The 18,423-nt window shown below is 41.3% G+C and overlaps 3 protein-coding genes across 7 annotated transcripts; 1 reads left to right on the top strand and 2 right to left on the bottom strand.

Moving 5' to 3' along the window:
* The first annotated feature begins 2,933 nt into the window (after positions 1 to 2,933).
* Positions 2,934 to 7,536, top strand: cirbpa (cold inducible RNA binding protein a). Of its 5 annotated transcripts, XM_028978400.1 has the most exons (9): positions 2,934 to 3,060; positions 3,454 to 3,561; positions 3,669 to 3,775; positions 3,854 to 4,001; positions 4,069 to 4,249; positions 4,507 to 4,571; positions 5,224 to 6,222; positions 6,875 to 6,978; positions 7,262 to 7,533. In XM_028978400.1, exons 2-7 carry the CDS (start codon positions 3,462 to 3,464, stop codon positions 5,229 to 5,231), a joined length of 609 nt encoding a protein of 202 aa, XP_028834233.1. In that variant the 5' UTR covers positions 2,934 to 3,060; positions 3,454 to 3,461; the 3' UTR covers positions 5,232 to 6,222; positions 6,875 to 6,978; positions 7,262 to 7,533. The 5 variants fall into 5 exon arrangements, with proteins under 5 accessions (XP_028834233.1, XP_028834235.1, XP_028834232.1 ...); XM_028978402.1 differs by lacking the exon at positions 5,224 to 6,222 and having other exon boundaries at positions 7,262 to 7,536; XM_028978399.1 differs by having other exon boundaries at positions 5,224 to 6,978.
* A 3-nt stretch (positions 7,537 to 7,539) lies between these two features.
* Positions 7,540 to 11,589, bottom strand: LOC114789219 (yjeF N-terminal domain-containing protein 3-like). Its single transcript, XM_028978395.1, has 6 exons — positions 11,331 to 11,589; positions 9,306 to 9,414; positions 9,078 to 9,188; positions 8,823 to 8,936; positions 8,502 to 8,652; positions 7,540 to 7,891 (listed from the first exon to the last, which is right to left on the bottom strand). The coding sequence occupies exons 1-6, from the start codon at positions 11,387 to 11,389 to the stop codon at positions 7,686 to 7,688; spliced, it is 750 nt and encodes a 249-aa protein (XP_028834228.1). The 5' UTR covers positions 11,390 to 11,589; the 3' UTR covers positions 7,540 to 7,685.
* A 3,412-nt stretch (positions 11,590 to 15,001) lies between these two features.
* ndufa13 (NADH:ubiquinone oxidoreductase subunit A13) lies at positions 15,002 to 17,668 on the bottom strand. Its single transcript, XM_028978404.1, has 5 exons — positions 17,526 to 17,668; positions 16,308 to 16,386; positions 16,152 to 16,223; positions 15,480 to 15,549; positions 15,002 to 15,247 (listed from the first exon to the last, which is right to left on the bottom strand). Exons 1-5 carry the CDS (start codon positions 17,617 to 17,619, stop codon positions 15,128 to 15,130), a joined length of 435 nt encoding a protein of 144 aa, XP_028834237.1. The 5' UTR covers positions 17,620 to 17,668; the 3' UTR covers positions 15,002 to 15,127.
* Between the last annotated feature and the right edge of the window lie 755 nt (positions 17,669 to 18,423).

Below are 18,423 nucleotides of genomic sequence, written 5' to 3'. Positions count from 1 at the left end.
TGCGGCATTACTGTAAGTGCAACATAACAGTTGTCTGACTGGGAAAGTTGTACCCAACTGTCCTTCTGCAGTTATGAATGTAAGTGAAAGGAACAGGGTGCTGTGGTGGTGCATGGTGTCACATGAATAAAGAGTGCTAAGGGTGGGTGGGTGTCAGGGCACACGATCGTCTGCCTTGTCTGTGCTTCACAAAGGACATGGGGCAACATTAGAAATGACCACGTCTATGAGTCGTGTTTCAAGGCATCTGTGAAACCAAGAACTTTCCAGAAAGCAAAGTCAGCTTTTGTTCTTTCGACTGCACAGAATATGAAACATTGTGCTTGCAGCAAAGCATGACACACCGTTCAATTATGAGCACAGAAAAGACCCACAAGGACATTATTTCTGGCAATAAGCTGTTTTCAGCCTATCTAGAGGGCAGTCACCCTCACAAGATCCTTCAGTATGCAGATTCAGTTCCACAGTTTCACAAAACGTCAGACTCTGAACAACCCTGTCTAGGATTAAGCCTTTTTTCCATGGGTGGACAGAGAATGTCTTTGTTCTTTACTATCTCTTCCCCATACAGGTGCATTGGTTTAATCCCACGGCACCCAAGTACTCGAGTATTTAAAAAAAAAAAAAAAAAAAAAAAGATTTTGTATCATCCGGAGAACATTGTGTATGTCAAATCTTAAAGAACCAGCTTGTCAGGTGTGTAAAGCACACAGCCTACAGTACTTCACCTGTGTGCTCTCACCCGTGAAAAACAGCACATCCCACACACATCTCCCTGTCTTGCGTCCTCAGTGTGTGTCTGTGTGTGTGAACAAGAGAGACAGGAACAGATAGAGAGTGCAGAGGCGTTTCCATGGCAATGTTGGGTTTATTTCTTTTTTCGTCAGGGCTGTGTGTGTGTGTGTCGGCAGTCCTGGAGTGGGCCGAGCCCGCTGGTGTTATTAGGCTAAGAGACAGGCTGGTGGGCCGCAGCGGACAGGCGGAGGCGGTCTGCAGCCTGCTCTTTTTGTCTGGAACAAAATGTCCTTCGCCTCTGTGTAAGTGTGTGTGTGTGTGTGTGTGTGTGTGCACTCCCCCACATCAGCTCTTTTCCTCTAATCCTAACTCATACGTGCTCACAAACAGGCCTGGAGTCCCCAAGCTGTCCTGCAGGCTCAACCTGGAGAGTCCAGAACATGCTGGTGTCTCGACACATGTTTGTACACACAAGAACTCAACAAAAGTGGAAAAGCAATTGCTAAACCTGTCACACCACCAAGCAAGTTATTTTGAACAAACATTCAGCATGAGCTACATTACCAACAACTCACTTGGTGCCATTTCCCCAAAATGGAAGCAGGAACACTCTAATCAATCAACAGACCACGCATCAAGTAAAAAAATACTGATGGGGGATTTCAGATGCAGCAAAATCTGCAACAATCTTTATACCCACAAAATGTTCCATGGTTATTAAATCGTATTGGGCTGCCTGTGCATTTTTTGTCTGTTTTTGTCCGTCGTATGACCCGTAACTCAAAAATGCCAAAAAAAAAAAGAAAAGAAAGAAATTTCTATCTATTCCATTGAAGGAAAAAAAAAAAAAACATTTGAGCAAACATTCATTGACCAAAAAACTTGCACATGGAAAAGCTTGACAATGTGTGTTGTGTGGTGAATTTCTGCATGTACTACATGATGAAAGCAGCCTTTTATTTTACATACTATCCATAAAGTAGATCTGAGCTCTAAATTACAACACTGACGGATTTTTTAAATACTTACCTATTTCATCTGATTTCATCGTTTGCTTGAATGTCTGCTGTAAATTCTTAGAATGAGTTATTAGCTTAATTTAACTTGATTATATAAATACATAGTTTTACATGAACATTTTATGGTTTTAATGGAACGTTTCCATGTGACGCGACGCAGTGAAGATTCCAGGCAGCAGTGACACATCTCTTTGATTTATGATTGCAGTTAACCTTGGAAACCTGGGACACATGATAAAAGCTTTAACACGGCGTTCCCACGCAGGTGTCACCCCTCACGACTGCCACACAGTTCAGCCCCAACACTTCACCCACTGTCGCTGTGTCAACAAGCCTGGAATAGCAGTGGTGCTCTCCTCCAGACATTACAGCTGAGCGTTACTTCAAGTGATCATCAGTGTGCTCCTAAACACTCTCCTGTCTTCAGGTACCTCCCTGCATGTTCGCTCCGCCGTAAACGACTATGGGCAGTTCACTTAGCACTTAATATCCAAGCAATTTATGTGTACTTAATGCCTTCCTCTGCTAATTGGCATTAACAGTTTCCTGCCACTTACCTTCCTCTGGTTCTCACTGGGTGTGTGAGGCTCATGAACCGTCCACCGCTGTCGAACACTGCCCCCTGGCGGCCGAATGAAGATGCACACGTCCAGCAAACAGCTCGGTTAACCTCCTGTGCCTGTCCACCATGGACCTACCCCAGGGCAGAGGCTTTTTTGTGTGAAACAACCCTGTATAAAACCCTGTTGTTGTTGTTTGTTGTTGTTGTTTTTTCCTACATTGTACTTGAGAGACACCGTCTACCGGAATCAAATTGTATGTGCTTGCACTTACTTGGCCAATAAATACGATTCTGATTCTGATTCTGAAGAGAGCCCTGGCATACTACTAGATGACTATGCATACCACAGTTTGAGAATAAATTACCTAAGATTCATGAGCTTTTTCTTCAGATAGATCATTTTAATAAATAGTTTTTCAAGCACTTTGTTTCATGCCATATTGTTGCCATAAAAAAAAAACATAAAAATTTCACACTCGCCCATGAGCCGTGAGCAAGACACTTAACCCTGGGTGTCTCCGGGGGGACTGTCACTGTAACTGCTGATTGTAAGTTGCTTTGTATAACGGCGTGGTGACAAGTGGAGAAATGCCGTATTCCGACAGTGTTGCGTTGACGCTCGTTTCTCCGGCCGGCCACCGGGGGCGCTGTTGCTGTCTCGGCATCCGCCGTAGGACGCTGGGGGAGGAGACAGAAGAAGAACCAGAGCAGCATCGTCAACCATTACACGCTCGTCCTCGACAGGTAGTCATTTTACACGCTTACAAAACAAAGCCAATAATGCAAGTCGTGCTTTTGAATGAATAATATGTTTCTCTCGAATCGAATGCAGATTGCGCAGCTTGAGGCGCTTTTGCTGACGTCGCTGTTAAATGGCGTTAGCGGTGTTGTTGGTGTTGACATGTGGAGTGTGTAGCACGGTTGTTTGTTTGTTTGTTTGTTTGTTTGTTTGTTTGTTGTAAGATGTCAGACGGGTCTGTGGCGCAGTTGTGTTCCAACCGGCCGCCGCTGACCTACTTCACATAATCCGGGCCTGAACCTGACACTTCCAGCCTGGGAATCGACCTTTACTCTCTTCTCTCTTGGCTTTTCGGTTTTATGAACTGGACCTAATTGCTGTTCTCCGTTTGTTTTGAGGCTTGAGCATGTCCGACGAAGGGAAGCTCTTTGTTGGAGGACTCAGCTTCGACACAACTGAGCAGTCATTGGAAGATGCCTTCTCCAAGTATGGCGTCATTTCAAATGGTGAGATACACTTGTCTCTTTTTAGTGTAAATCTGATCTTTTTCTTAATCTGAGACTTTTATCTTCACAGTCATGATTGTCCCACATCTCTTGATTCTATGTTTTAGTTCATGTTGCCAGAAACAGGGAAAACCACAAATCCCGTGGGTTCGGATTTGTCACATTTGAGAATCCTGATGATGCAAAAGATGCACTGGAAGGAATGAATGGGAAGGTAAGGATTTTGAGTCCTGAGATTGTAAAATTAATAATGCATCTAATTGCGGATGAATAATTTGTGTATTCCTGACAGTCTGTTGATGGGAGAACCATCCGTGTAGATGAAGCCGGGAAGCCTGGGAATGGCCGTTCAGGAGGTGGCAGTTACCGTGGGGGCAGTGGAAGGAGAGGTGGACCATTTTTCCGTGGAGGAAGGGGAAGGGGTGGAGCCAGAGGTAAAGGTGGGACCTGAAAAATGTAGTGTATTGGTGTTGTGCCAGTATGTAATGGACAACTCTTCCTTCACAGGTGGCTACGGAGGCGGCGACCGAGGATACGGGAGCGACGACCGTGGATACGGAGGTGGAGACCGTGGCTATGGAAGCAGTGACCGGAATTATGGAGGTGGCAGTGGGGGTGGCTACTCCAGTCGTAGCAGCGGAGGTGGCTACTCTTCAGGGGGCGGTGGAGGATACAGTGGAAATAGCCGGTGAGCTGACTGTTAAAAATAGAGTATTAGTCCCTTTAAGCACAGGATTAGTCCTCTGTGTCGTCTTCGGTTTCAGTGTAAATGGCTCCCTGCCAGTCAACAGTTCCGGCTCACATTGCTAAGCAGGATCCTTTTACTGGCTGGACAGAGTTATAATTACACTTCAGTCTTCATTGTGTTAACTTCTCAAACATTGTGTTTCAACATTTAGATTTTACTTTAAATTGTGCAACTAATAGTTGGTTATTGTCTTATAGTGCACAGTCTGGTGGCTATAGTGACCGTTCTGGAGGTTCTTATCGAGACAGCTCTGATGGCTATGGTACGTACAACTAGACTTTTTTTTTTTTTTTTTTTTTTTTTCAACAACAAAAGTGAAAATCCCTTTAAGGCCCTTTTTGTGTTAATTTGAGTTTAGCCTATGTAAATGTTGACCTTGCCTTTATGTTTCTAAACCTCTTTGAGCAAATCGATCCCTTACATCTGTAATAGAATTCCTGACTAAAAATGAATACTATCTTGAATTGCGACACTTGCACTAAAAGACAAGGTAGACGAACCCAAGGAGTGCATCTTCAGATGATATATGTGGCACCTTTAAACCTGTGGGTTCGTTTATCTAGTCATCACACATTATTTTTGGTTCGGCAGATACAATTATCTGCATTAATAAATCAACACACAATCAGAAATTTGTCCATCTAAAGTTTTTTTTTTTTTTTTAACACGTATTGAAATTTGTGGCCTAACGCCTAACTTTACTTTGGCAACATTCTGACAGGATCAGCCACCACCCTTTGTGGTGGTATAACAGTAGCACTGTATTGAAAACCTGGAATTGTACCAATTCCAACAACTTCCTCGATTCCTATTCGCTGAATATTTAGCAAAACATAGCAAGTAGTTGGTGCATTTGGATAAGTTTAGGCAGGGGTTTGTCCATGACCAATATCCAAAAAGTGGCTTCCTTTCAGACTGGTGAATTGAAGGCCTACCTCTCCAGCCCTCCACGGCTGCTCTCATGCTGCACATCACTCGAGTCTGTCTGAAGTATCCGTGAGCTACTCCAACCTCTGGCTTTAAAAAAACATTTTATTTATTGTGCTGTTCCTATGAACTGAAGAGATATAAAAGAAAAATGTAAAAATATATTGTTTTATCAAGTATTCCCTATCCCTGTTGGGATAGATTATGTGCTCTCTGTTATGTGACAGCATTTCAATACTTTTTTCCCCCCTCCCTTTTCTTGGCTTCATGGAGTCTATTAAATGACCGACCTGTTGAAAATCCTGTGATTTTCTTGTGCCTTTTGAAGAAACTGTGATGTACAGAATTTCAGAATAGGCTTTGATATTTAGCAAGTGTAGACTGTAGAAAGTGAAAATTCAGTGGTCTGTAAAGACCTACTGTATATAAAGTTAAAAAGATCAAGGGTGTTTTCAATTTCTTTTAGGACATTTTTTAAGTTGTCCCAGAATTCTCCCCATGTCTGGTGTGCTCTCCAAAGTAAAGTGGAAAATCAGGAAAGCTGCTCCAGTTCCCATTTTGAAAACCTTCCATTGATCTGTATTGTTTTGGAGAACAGAATGTTTTTTCTTCCTGGATTTTGAGTATATTTGAAAACACCCTGATACCAGATATCTGAAAAGTTGCTCATGGAAAAGCAATGAAGGATTTTTTTAATTGCAATTTGCACATGGAAGATTTTGTCCTAAACCAAAACTTAATTTATTTGGTTCCTTCACAAAAAAACATATCTAAACACATTAGGTAGAACTTCTCCTTGGTAGGTTGTTCATTGCCTCTAAAGGTTCCTGCACGAAAAGTTTGGAGGGGAGAAAATGAGTAAGCATAAAACTCAAAAGGCTGCAAGTGCTTGGAGAATGAAGTTATCAGGCCTTCCATGAAGTTCCCTGTGGTGCGCAAAAGTGTCATATGAGGAAAGAGAGCTTCTGTAAGGCTCATGGCGTGAGGTAAAGACCATCCCTTTGCTCTCCTGTTCACAATTTTGTCAGACTTGAGTTTCATTTCCATTTCCGTAGTGCTGTGAGTGTTTGCCTTAAGTTTTCCCTTCTCTACTGGGAGAATGACCTGCCGTGTCCCATCCCCTGGCCTCCTTTTCTATCTCGATTGAAGCACATCTGCATGGTGTCCTGAAACTAGTGGTCCTAGTCTTGGCTGATCTGGGGCTACGTTTGAGTTCACAGACACTCAAGGTCCTTGGATGCTGAGAGTAAAATCTGATCTGGCTGCCCGTTTGCACTCATCTGCCCTCATGTCAGTTCTGAAAATGCACTTTGATTTATTGTTCTAAACCGCTTACGTTGGCTCTTAATCCCTGTTTGAAATTGTCCATTTTCTGTGTTTTTTTTTTTTTGCAACGAAAATGCAGACACCATTCATGTGCCCAAGTGATCATTGAGGAAGAGCAGCCAAATTTCTTGAAAGTTGCCTTTTCGTTGTTGGAATGTAACGCTAGTCATTATTCTGAATTCACATTCACCTGTTATTGCGTAATTTCCCCCATGTGTTTAAGTCTGTCACAGGCATGCTTTTCAAAAAATGACAGTTTACATTTTGCCTCTTGCATGACTAAGGGAATCTCCATTTTCTTTTTTTCTATAGGTTAAATGTTCCCCAGTGATGCCTTTACTCACCTTCAGATCAACGTAAGACTGTGTAGTTACAGTGGAAGGCTCGTACAATCATGCCAAGAGGCTTTGGTACAGGTACACTGCTTATAGTGTGTTTTGTGTGTTTTATAATCATGTGAGATATTGTACTGCTTATGGTGTTTACTGCAGTTGAACTGCATCAGTACATGTAAACATGCATATAAACATTTGCATATTGTGCACATGCTACTGTGGGTGAATGGATGCTCTGTGAGGATTGTGTGTGTATGAGAGAGAGAGAGTTTAAAAGGTGCGTACACTGTGAGTGAATGAAGAAATAAAGTTTAACAGCACAATTTATTGAATTTCAATCTAATGTTTTGGTTTTTTTTTGCAGTATGGGAAAATAATAGCCTATGTAGAGAATCCCTGAAGTATGTGGAAGATTCATCTTGATCAGTTCCTTTCCTCTAAAAAAATCATTCAAATGAAGTCATCTGATGCCTTGTTTTTCATCTGGGTGCATAATTTCTAAAGCAGCATTCGATTCAATCGTAGCTTTTTTAAAGTAAAGTAAGAGGATGATTGTGTTTCACTTCTTCTGAATGGATGAATTGTGAATGTGTATCTTTACCATGTGCTGGTAATTTAATAAATTGAAAAATCACACACTGGAAGTTTGATTTTTATTTTCTGTTGAAAGACATTACCTTTTAAAGAATCGTCACGTTAGCTCTGAATAGAACAGAGTTTAATTGTTGACTGTGTAAACTAAAGATTAATTCATCCGAGTTGTTCTTGTTTTAGTAAATATTCCGGGATTAGATGCTGGTCAGTTCTATGATGCATTCTGTGCCTGGGTATTTGGGCATGTTCAGCTCATATTTCTTTTGCAGGTCATAGGGTAGAAAGCGTCCAGCCAAGAAATGTTTTCCTTGGAATCCAGCAGCACATTTCTTAGGTGCCAGGAGGGAGATGAGGACAGCAGGGCTGATGCCATCTGTGTTTGCTGCTTCCACATCCCATCCTGCAGGGCAAAAAGAAACAGAAGCCATCTGTTGCTATGAATGTATTGACAATTTGAACAAATACGTGTAATTATTTTGGGTAGGAGAGGTGAAGTGAATGATTTTTTTATTTTAGTATAGACAATGTATTCAGGGAATTTATTCTTTAGTGCAATGTCAGTGCAAGGTGTCTTTATGAGTTTATTTAAAATGAAACACGACCTTTTATTATGTTTCTGATGGCCATGGTTTTAATGACGAAGTCGTTTTATCGATTTATGTAAATCACGAGGACACCTCTGCCCTTAAGCTTGTAAACAAGCGCATTGGTTAGCACCAGCTCAAAAATAATAACCTAAATACTAATTTACAAAATGAACGTTGCTTATGAATATAAATTAAAGTGTTTTAATTTAATATACCCAATATATTTAATTAGGGATAATAATGTTAATTTCCAACCTTTGGTAAAACTCTGTAAATAAATAAATAACTTAGTTATTTATTACACATATGTTACATAGTTATTACTGTGAATATGTGTGTGTGATAACAAGGGGCCATGCGATTCCTAACTGGAGGGCTCATAATATAGTTTTGAAGCAAATTAGTGTTCTATATCTGTGTTACCTGACGGAATGTCCAGGCTGACAATGGGAATGCTGATGGTCTTGAGCGTGAGGAGAATGCCAGCGAATGGATCTCTAGCATCCTGAAAGCCTGTCTGCACTCCCATTATCCCGTCCACCACTAGGTTATAGGCGTCGTTGATCAGCTGCACCTGTTCACAGCACATAAATGCACATGAACAAACGATCCTACAGATAATTTCTGTGGTCAAAAATCACTGGTGTGTGTATATATACACAGTTCGAAACTATAGCCAAAGCACTGTATATGACAAGATTGCTACCTACCTACCGAGCTGGTAGGACATTTATCCCAACTCACCTCTGTGGGTAAGTAAGACAGGAAAGGGATGTCCATTTTCTCACACTGCACAGTCAAGTCCTGCTGGAAGGATTGCTGGGAGCGCTTAGGGTAGTACACAGTGGGGGTGTAGTCCTGCAACAACAGAAGACACTTTTCAGACAAAGAGCATATATTCTGGAGTACAGGTGCAGGTCTGTACACAAAATATATTGTATGCAACCTGTCCATCGATAAAATGAATTCAATACACCCCTCTTTAAACTTGAGACTCACAAAGATCCGCAAGTGTCGAGCACAGGCCAGGCCAACACAACCGTTGTCACCCGGGCCACAGATGACCAGTATGGTGGGCTGCCTCTTAACCAAATGCCTCAGTGGATAGGCCTGTGTGAAAGTACAAGAAGAGCCTCAGATGGCCTGGCCAGCTGTATGTCTACCTATTTATCTCTATGTCTCCAGTAGTGATGTCTTTATTTATTTAAAGAGCTAAGATTCACAGACCTTTGCGATGGCACAGGCACAGGCGTGACCCCAAATCTCTGTCAGTTGCTGTGGTCCAAAGTGATATTCCCTCAGTAGCTCCAATTCCATGGCTACAGCCTCGTTTTTACTAGAGACATGAACATTGCAGAAGAAGACACCTTTAATGAGACACAGACAACATAACTCTGAGGAAGAATTATCTTGGAGTTCAGGTATATGTTGTCATATTCATGCATGCGATTTATTAGCTGACCTTTTGGATACATTCTGTAATATCTGTATTAGTAGCAGAAGTAGTACATGTAATGAAATACAATGAAAAAATTATGTTCTAAAATAACTAATAGTTTCAGCAGCAAACAGTGACCTGAAGGGACAGTGACAACTGATTTTGGGATCAGGGGACACAGGCTTTTTGAAGCAGGCTGTGTGTAATCCAGTCACCTCCTGTTTCCAAGATGAGCCCCTTCCTGGATGAGCAGCCAGCAGGAGTAAAGCTCATCCGCTCTTCCCCATCTCACACTGAGCGGATCGACCTAACACCTGTCACAGTTACTTCCACAAAAACTTACTTTTATTCATTTACTCAATCAAACTTTTTTTGGCAAATGTATTGGTTTTTTTTAGAGCAATAGTAGAAACAGCCATTACACTCACATTCACTGTTTTATTCCATTATATTTATCTCTTGAGCACTGCCGTCATAACATGGTTGATAAACGCCTAAATTATAGACCCACCAGCCAGAACATTAAAACTGTGAAACAAGCCAAGGTGTGTGATATATTTGTTAGCAAGTTGATGATTAAGAATTTCACGGGCCAGATGGTGATGCTGGACAACTGCCTCAGAACATCTCTACAATTAGCGGGTGTCATGTTCATGGTCATGGATGCCCAAGTAACGGACATAGAAAGCCAAGGCAATAGAAAGAGCTGCTGTAGTACAGAGTGCTGACACCTCAATGCTGAATATGATAGAGAGGTGTCAGAAGAGGATCACAGCTCCCTGCAGCCCAGTCACAGTACCCATGCTGACCATTGAGATCTGCACATTATGGTGGTTTTAATATACACTCTAATCAGTATATATGTAATATATTTAGTACAATAAACTAAATTCTCCACATAGATGATCACACAGTGATCACAATACATTCAAAAGTGCTGAATCAATCAGCACAGCCCAGCGACAGCTTTAACATGCATAATGAATGAACTAAGCTGGAGAGGGGAAGTGCAGGCAAAAGATTTGCAGGGATCCTGCGTGGTTTTACCAGATGTTATCTTTTAGGGGAGCATGAAAGGGTGAAATTAGGAGCAGTGAGGCTATTTTCCACACCACCATTCAAATGGCAAGAAACCATTATAAGAACTATAATTTCTGTGTAATGCTGCTTTGAAGGTCTGTCTGATTGAACAACACTTCACAAACTACTTTCTTACATATGTAAATGCTTGGATGTATGGATGCTGCATGGATGGAGATGGAGAAAATTATTTGTTTTCCATGAACAAAAATTTGTTTTAATAGATATATTACAAAATGATTGAGAGATATTTCTACAGTTATGCATTAGATACTGTATACTGTGAAGAAGGCAAGCTTTATTGTTTGTTTTTTTAATTATTACAACTCTTCAGATTTACTAAGACTTCTAATAATCAATGAAGCTATTAAAATAAAAGACTTTAACAGCATTGCAATGGCCCTCAAGACTGTTGCTGATGATGGGTCTCTACATTTATACAGATGTTGCACTCATTAACATCCAAATCCAGCAACCAAAGTCATTTAGAACCATAACAATGACTGGAAAGGACATTATTGGTTCCATGTGATCAAACCAAAACTTTTGCATTCTACATGGAAATACCACCTCAGTCACCCACATTATTTTAGAGGTCACAGTCTGATTTTGCTTTTTTGTCTTTTAGTGAGTGGATGAGATACTATGAGAATGAAGGGAACACTGAGGGAAAAGTGGAATCTTGAAAAAAATAACAGGATAAAACCAGTCAGATCTTTTCTCTCTTTCCATACCTGAGGTAGTGCAGAGGCTCTCTGGTTTCCACATGTGTTTCAGTAGTTCCTTGGCTCATCTTCAGAGAAAGTGATGCAGAAGATCTGGATGCAAGTCGCTAACAGATGACAGCGATAATAGTCTGAGGGGCCAATTCTGTCTCCTTGTGCTTCTTCAGTTCTGTGCACCTGGCTCTCAGTCCAGTTTTACTCTCCTCCCCTCTCCCCTTTTTTCAAGACACAAACCACTGTCCCTGTCTCCCCTTCCCACAGAGTTGCTGCGAGGTGGCGCACTTCACTAACAAACCAATTAGAAGCAGGACATGGAGAAAGCCAGCTGGTTGGCTGTTGTCTGTAAGTAGGTAGAACAGTAGAAGGTACGTCACTGCAGGGCCAGCCGCTGTGCTTAACTATTACTGCTGCTTCATCATGATTAACATTTATAATTCTTCAATTATAATTCTTATTTTTTTTATATCAAAATGTTTTAGTATTTCAAGCGGTTTTGAGGGCTGCTTAATTTAATCGTGCCTTCGGCCAGCTCTGAATGTAAAAACAGCATTACTTGTATTTCTGTTCAATTCGCAACCAGCCCATCTCAACCAGAACAGAAATTCCAGAGGAAAACATAGCCCTGTGCAGGAGTAGCAATTTGCATTGCCATCCGTTTTGCCTTTTAAGACCATCAGCAGGGCAGGTCAATTCAATTCAAACAAAGGCTTATTATCAGTGGGGCAGTGGTGGCCTAGGAGAGTATAGAGGGGGTCTGATGTCTGATTGACGTTGAACTCTGATCTATGGCTCCAAAATATGCTAAAAGAGGATCTACCTTAACATGTTTTCTTTAGACATATGATGAAAAATGAATGCCCAGAATTTCTGGAGTTTGTGACAGGTGAAGAAGAGATGAGACAATGTACCCACATCCTTAGACCACTTACTGCAAGTTGGTGAGCTGTTTGGGAAAATCTCATTAAGTTTAGCTGGAGAATAATGAATTCTGTGTACCACCTTAAATTCAATTAAGTTATGCTTGCCATTAATTGAACTGTTTTATAAACTAGTCACCCAAGCTTCCTCAGTGATCACCATTCCCAATTCATCCCCAATGCCTGTTTGAATGCATCTGATGGTGTTTGTCTGGGGTCCTGCAAAAGCTTGTAAATGACTGACACAGTGGCCCACTCATGAGGGTTTATTAAAAGCAATCTGTCCATAGTTGCATGTTTAGGTTTAGAGTCCCATTGTGGCAGGTGAGATTTCAAAAAGTGTCCTAGCTGCAGAAATCGAAAGAAATGAGAGGCTGGCAGCATGAATTGATGTTGTGGCTGTGTGATTTATGCCTGCTGATCCTCCATATAAACATCTCTAATTGGAACCAAGCCTTTCTCTCTCCAGACTGAAAGGACAGAGTCCTGTAATGCAGGTGAGAAGGCATCATTACAGCATATGGGGCTGATCAGATACAGTTTGGGACATTTTATTGTTGCAGCTGCTTGTTTCCAATTCTTCAAAGAATTGTAAATAATAGAGTTGTGGTTATATATTAGTTAATGGAATCTTTACAAAGGTGCTTCCTGGAAATCCTAGGTTCTTTGTTACACCAAATGAATGAAGAGATAAGAGAGTTTAGCTTCCTGAAGTTCCTGTGGGGAATGAACACTGGGATGGCCTGAAACAAATACAAAAACCTGGGCAGCACAACCATTTTAATTGCATTGATACAGCCTACAGTAGAGATGGGCAAGGTTTTCCAAAAGTCTATGTTTATCTGTGGTAGTAGTAGGGTGTAGGATGGTAGTAGCCTAGTGGGTAATACACTCGCCTATGAACCAGAAGACCCAGGTTCAATTCCCACTTACTACCATTGTGTCCCTGAGCAAGACATTTAAACCTAAGTTGCTCCAGGGGGACTGTCCTTGTAACTACTGATTGTAAGTCGTTCTGGATAAAGGTGCCTGAAAAAAAAATGCTGTAAATGTAAATCTGTGGTCTATACCACCAGACTGGTAAATTTATCTAAAACTATTTTAAAGGGGGTAGGGGCAGATGAAGGATTTATTTACTTTTGGAGAGATGGTCATCAATTCGGTCTTGTTCCAGTTTATTCTACAGCCTGAAAACATAGCCTGAAAAGGTGTCAGTTCATTTTAACAAAGAAAGAATAGAGATCCTAGGATTAGAAATAATTGACACAACATCATCAGCATAGGCAAAGAATTTATGGGGAGAATTTATCTCCATACAGAATGCAATTAATCTCCTTACTAAAACGAATGTGGCTCTAAAATCAGGGCGAAAATAAAGGGGGACAGTGGATCACCTTGTTGTGTCCCTCTATATAATCTGAAAGGCTGAGATGTGTTTTGACAATGGTTGATTGTATGTATTATCTTAACCCAGTCGATAAATGTGTACCCAAACTTCAGCTGATATCATATACTGCCACTCTACCTGATCAAAGGCTTTTTCTGGGTCAAGAGAGAAAATTCTGAATCCTCCCTCAGCTCTGCTGGGGCATACATAATGTAAAATAAGGGACGCAATTTAAAATAAATGTGCCGCTGAGGGATAAAACAAGTTTGGTCTGGGTGGAGCAAATTGGCAATGTGAATCTGAAGCCGATTTGCTAAGATTTTGCTCAATAACTTTGTGTCAACAGAAAGCAAAGAGACTGGTCTGTAAGATGATAACTCTGTGCAGTCTCTGTCTTTCTTTAATAATAAGATAATATTGGCTTGATATAGTATAGTGATAGACTACCAGTAAGTTTCACATGATATTTATTATCCCAAGGTATTAAAGCAATGAAGGTAGGATGGTAGTAGCTGAGTGGGGAACACACTGGTCTATGGGCTAGGGGCAGTGGTGGCCTAGCACTTAAGGATGTTGCCGGTTCAAATCCTAATCTGCCAAGGTGCCATTGAGCAAAGCACCGTCCCACACACTGCTCTCGGGTGCTTGTCATGGCTGCCCACTGCTCACTAAGGGTGATGGGTTAAATGCAGAGGACAAATTTCACTGTGTGCACCATGTGCTTTGCATCACAATGATAATCACTTCACTTTACATTTACATTTACAGCATTTATCAGACGCCCTTATCCAGAGCGACTTACAATCAGTATTACAGGGACAGTCTCCCTGGAGCAATTTAGGGTTAAGTGTCTTGCTCAGGGACACAATGGTAGTAAGTGGGATTCGAACCCGGATCTTCTGGTTCATAGGTGAACCAGAAGACACTTTATCTTTAAAGCAGAAGACCACAGTCAGAGGTTTAAACCCCACTTTCTATTATTGTGTCCCTGAGCAAGACACTTAAACATGAGTTTCTCCAGGGGTACTGTCCCTGTAACTACTGATTGTAAGTCACTCTGGATCGGATAAATGTAAATGAAGTTAGGAGTAAAGGAGCAGAATTTTTACAGCACAGAATTTCAATAAAATGGAATAGATATCATTATATCCAATAACTCAATATACTTATACAAATCGTCCTCTATCATAGTCAGCTATCAAGAGACTGGGCTAAAAAATATATCAGTCTCAAGCCTGTATATACAAACACTCCAATGGGGGTTTTTACTTTGTGAGATTCATAATTTGCATTCATATTTCCTGCAAACCTCCACAACAGCAATGATATTTAAATATGCTTTCATAATGGCAAACAAATAACACCAGACAATTTGATAAGTAAAGAAAAGATATTTAATGTTAAACATTTACAATTTGTAAAGGATTCTCCAGCACTGAATGTCCCAGTCAGTCAGGTACAGGACTTGAGTGGTAAAGGCCAGAGGGATGCACAGGAAGTGCCTACACATACTTAAGGAAGCCAAACTTCTTGTGGATGTATTCTTCACGTGGTCGCAGATTGTACAACTCCTCTGTGATGGGAGTCACCCAGCGATCTGTGTGGAACATACTCTCCCCAACCTGCACACATGGGTCCATAAAAAAAAAAAAAAAAAGTCAATACTTTACAGTAGTATCTGTATAAACTGTGTACTGTTACAAGTATAATGACAAAAGCGTGTTCAGGCAAAAATGTTTTGTTTGTGGACCAGGCATTTGTATTTTGTAGTGCAAGTTAGTGAGCACAAGTAAAACAAATTATTCAAATTAATAAAATCTAAGTTCATGCACCCTGGATTGTAAGTAAGATTACCTTCCATCCAGGAACATCCTTCATGATTATGGCCTCTTCCTCAAGGTTCTCACGCATCATTCTTAATGTCCTGCACAGGAAAAAATGATCAGCAGTAATAGGTTATTGCTGCATTATTTGCCAGGTTACGTTTTTTGAAACGTAATCTAAAGGTTGGCGGGTCAAATCCTCCGAGATACCACTAAGCAACACTGCTTAGTGAATAGTCCCCGGGTGCCTGTCATGGCTGCCCACTGCTCACCAAGGTGATGGGTTAAAATGCAGAGGACCCAGCAACATTTCGTTGTGTGCACCGTGTGCTGAGCTGCAATGTTTCTCAATGACAATCACTTAAGCACTGCAGATGGAAAATAACATATTTATCCTTCTGTTCACTACATTGCATGTGCTTGTATGTGATACAAGACTAAAATTGAGCAAATATTTTTACCAGCAGACAAAGTTAATCCATACCATGTGCGGGTAACAGGGCGGAAAACAGGGAGTAACCCAGGGAAAACAAAGATTGAACTGAACCATGGATTTGTAGTACCATTACATTTTCATGTGACTATAATATCTGATTATTGTTTTGATTGACCAACAATTCAGGACATTTATTCAAGTCACCTTTGAGGAGCAGAAGGAAATTGAAAATGTCAGTGCACCACAAACATCAAAGAACTGCCTCACCTCCGATCATGCTCTGCCTGAAGCAGGGGTAAAAGACCTATCCGAGCCTCCAGGTCCTCTATTTGCAATCGTCTGTAAAAGAAAAGAAAGAAAACAGACCACAGGAATGAGAAAATGGGCCACGCTTACAGAACTAACTGCTGTTCAATTACTCACTTCCTCTCTCGGTTCCACCGGAAGAGCCTCCAGTATCCAAACACCATGATCCCAATACCCAAGCCAAACATGGTATAACCTGAAAAATGTAAATTCATGAGAAACCTGGGATCAAATGAACTCATAATAGTGTTTATGCTTAGTTAAGTACAGTACAGGACAAAAGTTTGGACACACCTTCTCATTCAATGTGTTTTCTTTATTTTTGTGACCATATACATTGGTATATTCTCACTGAAGGCATCAAAACTATGAATGAACACATGTGGAGTTACGTACTTAACAAAAAAAGGTGAAATAACTGAAAACATGTTTTATATTCTAGTTTCTTTGCTCTGATTACTGCTTTGCACACTCTTGGCATTCTCTCGATGAGCTTCAAGAGGTCGTCACCTGAAATGGTTTTCCAACAGTCTTGCAATTTTTGGCCCCATTGCCTTCACTCTGCAGTCCAGCTCACCCCAAACCATCTCGATTATGTTCAGGTCTGGTGACTGTGGAGGCCAGGTCTACACGTTTTGTTAAGTACATAACTCCACATGTGTTCATTCATATTTTTGATGCCTTCAGTGAGAATCTACCAATGTAAATGGTCAAGAAAATAAAGAAATCATATTGAATGAGAAGGTGGTACACCCTCTCATCCTGTACTGTACATCCTCACTGTACAACACATGGTGCGCACCACATGAATAAATGCCTCAATAAAGCACTCCTGCACAGCCTCATACCTTTCAACAATCACAGTTAAATTATCCTTCACTGATGGTGATGACAATTTACAGAGAAAAATATACAATGTAAAGTTATGATCGGACTACAAAGCAAAGGCCGTGACTAATTTTGTGATGGTTGTGAAAGCAGCACACACCCGACCAATCCCACAGGTACGTGGGTGCAGAGAACCTAATCACCGACTGCACAGGTTGAATGCATCTTTTAATGCATCGTGAGAACCGATCGATCTGACACTTGTCGCCAGTCTCACGCGGTCGTACAAAGAGCTCTAGACACCGTGGGCTTAACACGCGCCGCTAAATGTTCGCGGTGTAAGAACATTTCTTAGTGTCAATATGAGGGCGAAATGAGGACGTGGTACAGATGACACCTTCCTACTGTCCACGGAGGAGTCTGTCCCGCTAGCCTAGCAGACCCCTTTACCGCTACAGAGGACAGACGCCATTCATCGCTGCGTCGGATCTGTGCGTAAATACTAACCCGAAAAGCCCCTTTTGGGCAGATTTCTCTTATAATCGATTGGTCCATAACCTCCCGGAGGAGGCATGTCCTGCTTCACCTTGGACGACGCCATCTTCCTCCTGCGGCCAAACAATCTCCGGCTGCTTCTCTTGTGTCGCCGACGCTGGCCTAGTGGGTGGAGTGCTGCCCCCTGTTGGACCGGAAGAAGATGAAAATAAGACTCTCAGGCTTTACAAGTACCTGTTGCAAGGAAGTGGGATATTTTGCATTGCGTGTTGAAACTACAGAAAGGTGGGTTTTTTATTTCATGGCATCTGAAGGTAGCTGATTTTCTTTGTCCTGCTATTTTTGAGGAGGTCCCTCCATGGATCGCACTTGTTTTTGCATCCCACTAATTCTCAGTTGTTTTGAGACATGGAGAACTTGGAGGCCAAGTCAACATCTGAAATTTCCTCAAACCATTCAGAGAATACTGTCGTATATTGTTGGATGTACTTATTCACAACGGAGTATAGGTAGTTGGTACATGTCAAAGTAACGTCCACATAAATGCAGGTGCCACATTTTTCAAGCAGAACCAGCACAAACTTGTCAGCTCAGTAGCTGTTATGGCTGATCAGTGTAAATATGCATGAATACAGACCAGCATCCTCCTGCTGATTCACATGTACTGTATTAACACTAGATGTAGGATGCACTAATACAACAGTGTACCAGGGTGGTAGTAGCCTAGTGGGTAACACACTCGCCTTTGAACCAGAAGACCCAGGTTCAAATCCCACTTACTACCATTGTGTCCCTCAGCAAGACACTTAACCCTAAATTGCTCCAGTCCTGTCCCTATAACTACTAATTGTAAGTTGCTCTGGATAAATGCCGTAAATGTAAATCTACCAGATTTACTCTAAACTATGAT

The sequence above is a fragment of the Denticeps clupeoides genome, chromosome 4 (assembly GCF_900700375.1).
Source record: "Denticeps clupeoides chromosome 4, fDenClu1.1, whole genome shotgun sequence".
NCBI lineage: Eukaryota > Metazoa > Chordata > Actinopteri > Clupeiformes > Denticipitidae > Denticeps > Denticeps clupeoides.
The sequence above is the reverse complement of the archived record's forward strand: the minus strand, read 5'-3'. Positions and strand labels throughout refer to the sequence as shown.